At 41.3% G+C, this 6,651-nt stretch overlaps 1 protein-coding gene across 1 annotated transcript in view; it reads left to right on the forward strand.

Moving 5' to 3' along the window:
• Window positions 1-6,150, forward strand: part of SLC17A7 (solute carrier family 17 member 7) — a 28,330-nt gene extending 22,180 nt beyond the window's left edge. Inside the window, exons 5-12 of the mRNA XM_053451691.1 lie at window positions 927-1,014; window positions 1,365-1,451; window positions 1,532-1,674; window positions 1,808-1,957; window positions 2,477-2,609; window positions 3,421-3,531; window positions 3,710-3,837; window positions 4,345-6,150. Of these exons, the coding sequence (XP_053307666.1) occupies window positions 927-1,014; window positions 1,365-1,451; window positions 1,532-1,674; window positions 1,808-1,957; window positions 2,477-2,609; window positions 3,421-3,531; window positions 3,710-3,837; window positions 4,345-4,686 (1,182 nt within the window). The 3' untranslated portion in view covers window positions 4,687-6,150. The remainder of the gene's footprint in view (window positions 1-926; window positions 1,015-1,364; window positions 1,452-1,531; window positions 1,675-1,807; window positions 1,958-2,476; window positions 2,610-3,420; window positions 3,532-3,709; window positions 3,838-4,344) is intronic.
• The last annotated feature ends 501 nt before the right edge of the window (window positions 6,151-6,651 follow it).

The following is a 6,651-nucleotide window of genomic DNA, read 5'->3' on the forward strand; positions in this document are numbered from 1 at the left end:
ATGTAATAACATTCATATTGACTAGGGAAATTTGCATTTTAGCAACAGTGAATTCAGGGATGAGCCTATGGTTAGTGGCGCCTGGGAGCATTATGTCTTCGGAGCCCCCGTAGTAACCAATACACACACGCTAACATACAAACTCATTCTAACACCATACAGTTACACATACACACACTCTACTCTCCCTAATACCTCTTACCCTAGGCTACCACAGGACACATTAACGCCATACTCAGGGACATAAGCTCACGCTAACACCATACACTTACACACACATGATAACACCACACATTAACATACACACTCTGCTGCCATATAGTAACATAGAATCAATAGGCATCATACTGTAACACTTACAGACACATGCTAACACCAAATGCTGACACATACACTCATTCTAACACCTTACACATGCATACTGTACATGCATACAGACACTCTTACTGTCACCCTCTCCCATTATCTATGCAGCTCAGACGGCTTTGCCACCCTCACCACGTTACCATGTGCTGCCACCCTTCTAACCCTGCTAGTTACCCTGTTAAAAGGGTGCTCGGGTGCCTCAGTGAACCCCTGAGTGAAATGATAGGGATTGACCAAATCTCTATGCTTTTTCACCATCTTTAGTTAGCAACATCCACACCTGGGAACTTCCTAAATTAGATGACCCTAAGGGGGTTCAAATACTGAGTACCTAGTAGTATTATCGCAATTCAGCTAGAGAGACATCCAAAGAGGTGGTAAAGGTAGTTTCAGCAAATGCATCTGTATCGAAGCACAAATTGTGCAGCTGCGTAATGGAGATGAGCTCCACCCTGGTACTGGTATACTGGACAGGTAGGATAATGTCCATTTCTGTTGGCATTCACTAATGTTACAGGTAACACGCAAGTATTGATATCTTTATTTGTAATGATTTAAAGGGGGTAACATATCCTGCGTGCCACGGCATCTGGAGTAAGTGGGCACCACCCTTGGAGCGCAGCAGACTGGCCACCACTGCATTCTGCGGTAATGTAATATTCACGTAACATATGTACACCCTCTTAAAGTGACAAGGCATGTGCGATTACCGATATGCACCTACTTATAGAGTTTTGGGGTCTTTCATTGAAGATGTTGCTTTTTCTTGTAGAAATAGATGGAAGTATCCATAAAGAGAGACCCCTGAGCTTCCAGAATATTTGTAACTTTACAAAGAAATAAAATATATCAACATCAACTAAAGACTCAATATCAATAATGCAGCATTATCCTTTTGTATTGTTGTTTTGAAAGGTTCTAAGGCATTCGCCTGGGTCCACAGTTGTCCTATCTGACCTCTCTACCTTCAAGAAGTAACTTAAGGTATTCTTTTGTAGGTTCTTATGCTGGAGCGGTGGTAGCGATGCCCTTGGCTGGAGTATTAGTACAGTACTCGGGGTGGAGCTCTGTGTTCTATGTGTACGGTAAGTAGATGGCCAGGAAGATATAATCAGGTTCTCCGTTTCATTACAAATTTCTTAAATTGTGTTTGTCCTATTGTTAGGGAGCTTCGGCATCACGTGGTACATGTTCTGGATTCTTGTATCTTATGAAAGCCCAGCACAACATCCTACCATATCGGAGGAGGAACGGAAATATATCGAGGAGAGCATTGGCGAAAGTATGGGCTTCATGAACCCACTGGCGGTCAGTTGCTTTTGTATATTCTGTAACGGGTGAGAACGGAATTAAAAACAAAACAGTGTTCTTGGAACTGTGAAAAAGTAGCTAAAATACCAGGTGAAAAAACCCCAAAAACCCTAATGCTTCTTTTTTACAGAAATTCAAGGCCCCGTGGAGGAAGTTCTTCACCTCTATGCCTGTCTACGCCATCATTGTTGCAAATTTTTGCCGTAGTTGGACCTTCTATCTCCTGCTCATCAGTCAGCCTGCTTACTTTGAAGAAGTGTTTGGTTTTGAAATCAGTAAGGTATGTTCACTTGGCAGATTTAGTACCCACTCATTCCTTTGTTGGGTTTGCCAGAAATCTCTGGTCTCGTTGGATGAAAAAATGATCTCTTGAGCTCAGATATTTTTGGAACAAAATGTTGCAAGAGAGAATTTTGGTAATAAATGTATTGAACTGATTAGTCGAGGCATATTCATCTTTTAGATGGCAGTAGGCTGGGTACTGCACATATTGAAGAGTCAATGTAAAGAAGGCATCATCCATACCCATATTAGTAAAGGGTAAAGGGCTTTCGGCACTCAACTGATATATTTATATAATTTACCCTTTGTCATCATGAAGTGCTCTAGAATAGTAAACACTTACCAGATATACACAGAAGTATAACAGTTATCTACATCTACTCCTATATGTAGCCTACTCAGATAACCCTATACTCTCACCATAACTGTATTCAAATTGTAGTTGTTTGTAAGGTTTATTTCAGGAGTATTTGCAACAATGTTGGTCAAAATTCAAATTCTGTTGTCTCATTGAAAGGTTGGACTTCTATCAGCCTTACCACACTTGGTTATGACTATTGTGGTGCCCATCGGAGGACAAATTGCTGATTTTCTACGCAGCAAGAGAATTATGTCTACAACCAACGTGCGAAAGATGATGAACTGTGGTGGTAAGTCAACAAGCCTAATGAAAGGATTCCTCTTCTCTGTGAGCTAAATCGGATTCCATATCAGGAAAGTAAAGATATACCCAATTTCCTACAGCCAAACACGTGAGAAGGTTGTCTTAGACTGGACCAGATCACTTGTGCTGTACGGCTTTATTTATTTAAGCTCATGGAATATTTTCATATTCCGCACTACAATATAGCTTCACCCCAGGCAGAGTGCAGAAAGCAGTCTTATCTTCATACCAAACATCGCACCAATGTTAAGGTAAAACCTTTAGGCAACGTTTATTATTGGAGGTGCCCGAGCAGCACTTTCTTGCCATCATAGTAAGTGATTTACAATCCATGTACGCTTACTCTGGTCCACAGCATATTTTGGTGGTGTCCACACCTGTTGGGTGCCCAACATGTAGACTGGTGAGCTGGGCTCTAACAGAAGACCTTTCATGGATTTGGCCATTAAGAGGGATTGAGTGTGTGCTACAGTCCAGCCTACCAATATGCCTAGTCCCTTTTGTGATTCTGGTCCTTTGGGCTTTACCTATGCCATGGTCAGGTCTGCCTTCAGCTCATCCTTGGCTTTACAAGCTGCGTCCTGAGTCTGGTTCTCCCTCTAGCTTTGCTTGTACAGCTTCTGCCTGCCCAACTGTAGACCAACAGCTGGTTTCCTTGGTCTCCTATATGGTGAGGTTGGCCCTGGTTAGCTCATTAAACTGTTGGATATGAAAGAATGCAACAAGAAAATAACATGATTGTTGTTGCATTGTTTCCACTATAACTCACATGGCTAACCTGTGTTTATTTCCCAAAGGTTTTGGAATGGAGGCAACTCTTCTGTTAGTTGTAGGCTATTCCCATACAAGAGGGGTGGCTATCTCGTTTCTTGTTTTGGCTGTAGGATTTAGTGGCTTTGCTATATCAGGTATGTCTTTATTCCATCTTTTAATAATTTAGAAATTTTAAACCACACTGGCTGTCTGTAAATGTGTAATTCAGCATTATGATTAACAGTGGTGCTAAACGATAAAGATGCCTTATACTATTGCATTAATGGTAGCCATAACTATAAAAATAATGTTTTGCGTGTTTCCTTGTTTTAGGTTTTAATGTGAACCACTTAGACATTGCCCCTCGCTACGCCAGTATTCTCATGGGTATCTCCAATGGTGTAGGAACATTATCAGGGATGGTCTGTCCCTTGATCGTGGGAGCCATGACAAAGCACAAGGTAACAACTTAAATGAGTAAATGGAAGTAGGAACTTCAGGGATAACACATTAAACTAGACCCAAAGCCAAAAGGGGGCAGCCACTTTGACGCCCATTCAAGGAAGTACAATGTTGTAGCCCTATGTCCTGACAATTGAAAGAGGCCATGTGGCAATGGAGAATAAACCTTTGCCTTGGAGTTGTTCCCAACCCTTATGAGATGCCAAGGAGAAGATGGCCCATTCCACCAACTTCTCCCGCAGCCAGATAGGATATCAGGAAGATATGCAAATTGAGTTATGGTGGGTTGGCATGGATACATTTTAAAATGGCACTGTCTGGATAATGTGGGCCGCAATGTATAAATAAACATGATATTTTTGCTGAAATGTTGACTACTTTCAAACAAACACCATTAAAGTTGGCTTTCACTTCCTTCTCGGGCACATATAGCATTTCCGCTGATATATTCATTGGAAAATGAATATGAATGTTCTAATTCTGCTGTTTTTAATGTTTATCTGTAGACCCGGGAGGAGTGGCAATACGTATTCCTTATTGCTTCCCTTGTTCACTATGGTGGGGTTATTTTCTATGGACTATTTGCCTCGGGAGAAAAGCAGCCATGGGCAGAACCAGAGGAAATACATGAAGAAAAATGTGGATTCATCCACGAAGATGAATTAGCCGAGGAAAGTGAAGAACAACCCCAGAGTTATGGCGGCTATGGCAGCTACGGCGCCACCAAGAGCACAAGCTTTGCCAATGGCGGATGGGCAGCCGATTGGGAGAAAAAAGAAGAGTTTATTCAGGACCAAGGCAAAGATCCCTATTTATATGGGACAGCTACCGAAAGGGACTTATCTTGAACATGAAAAACAAAAATATGAATATAAAAATAGTAATGTCTCAACTACAACCTTGAGACAAGCAATGGAATGAGAGGCGACTGATGTTGTCAAATCACCCACGTTAAATCACATGATCACAGTGGCTTCCTTTCTGTTCATTAAATATATATTTATTATATGTCTGGGGAAAAAAGGCCGTGCCTTTTGAGTGCCCCACCATCTCCCCCCCCTAAAAAATGAATTCCCCCAAAATTGTGGTGTCCAAGGGCCCATTCTGTTTCTGGTATCAGTTATTTGCTTGTTACTTGTGTAGATGCCACGGGGCATGTGTGTTCTAAAGTCTATCACTTCTATAGGTGTGTAAGCAATAACAAACGGAAAAAAAGGTGCATTTTATCGGAGTTAGATTAATGTACGTTACAATGCGAATGCTCGAACTTGTATCGGAAACAGGAATATGTGACTTTGCCATGATTGCGATTACCGTAAAAACCTAATTGGTCACACGACCGCTTCTCAAATTCCTTCATTCTTCTACTTATTTTCTAAAATGACGTAAAAGACATAGTATAATATAGATCGATATAGAGTGTTACTTCCCTAGGGAGTAATATGGAACTCCAAAATATCTCCATGTAAGTGAACGAGGTCTAACGGACATCCAGGGTATCCTAGAACGATACTGTGGTATAGGTCCTTTCTGTAGGCGCTCGATAAAAAAAATAATTCCCCATTGTGGACTGTGTTGTCTTTCTCAAGTCTTCAAGTTTGTTTAGTAATTGGTCTTTTTGGTGAAACGCCATTAGTGTATGGTTGTATGAGTGAGTAAGGTCATTGCATGCAACATCGTACCTTGGACCGGTGGCAATTAAGAAGAAAAATCTAAAGAATTCAATCACTATCTTCTAGATTTTCATCATTCCAGCACCTATTTTTTAATACCGAAGCCAAAAGCCCCCCCTCCCCCCGATGTTCAGAGTTTGATAAGTGCATTACAGTTCAGTTTCTTGCGTGGCCTCATTGTATTTTGCAGTAAACTTGTTATAGATGTCCCCCCAACAATCATTTGTTTCCATTATTATTGAATATCAGCAGCAATTAGGAATCTTTATGCCAAAAGCCCTTTCTGGACTTTTTAGACCTTATCCAAAGATGACAGCTGGGCAAGGCCGTTGGTTTCTCGGTGGAAGCATTACCTCCAGCATTGAAGGAGCTGCTATATGTAGAGTGTTTGAGTGCAATAAAAATGAAGAATTGATATTGCCTACATTTCAGCGGAATTCCAATTCTTCTGGATATAGGTTTTATTGGTCTGTTTTGCGGTTACCAGCCAAACCCAACGCATTCTATACATCTAGCTGTACAAAACAAAACCTGCGTGTGGATAGGTTTTCTGGGAAGGGTGATGGTAATGGAGATATAATGAATAAATCTTGGAAGCGTGCAGTAATTGTACATAATAATAAATTATATTATAATTCACAGCGTGGAATTATTTTTTCAATCATGTATCTAACCAACCTCCCAACATTTCAAAAGGCCAAAAAAAAGGGGGCATGGGTGCATTAGTTCACTCTCTCTATCTCTCTCTCGCGTCTTCTTGTTCTACATCTTCTTGTTCTGTTTTCTCCTGTCTTCTCTTTTCTCTCTTCGTCCACATCTCTGCGGGGAGAGGACGTCACCAGAAGCTCTGCATTTTGATAGAAGTGCACACGAGGTTATCGTGGCGCAAAATGACAGAGCTTCCAGTGATGTCCCCGACCCTCCAATGAAGTTTTCCCCCGGGAGGTTATGTCCGCGGAGATCTAGGTGAAGAAAGAAGAGAGAGGAACGAAGAGGAAAAAGACCAAGAAGATGCAAGACACCGAAGCAGAGCTGCAAGACAGGGAAGTGGAAGTTGTCAGTAGAGAAGGTAGGGAGACATTCAAGGAGTGAAATTAAAATTTTTAGCTTTTTGCTTTGTTTTGGTGCATTTCATGGGGG

This window comes from Spea bombifrons, chromosome 12 (genome assembly GCF_027358695.1).
Source record: "Spea bombifrons isolate aSpeBom1 chromosome 12, aSpeBom1.2.pri, whole genome shotgun sequence".
NCBI classification, from domain to species: Eukaryota; Metazoa; Chordata; class Amphibia; order Anura; family Pelobatidae; genus Spea; species Spea bombifrons.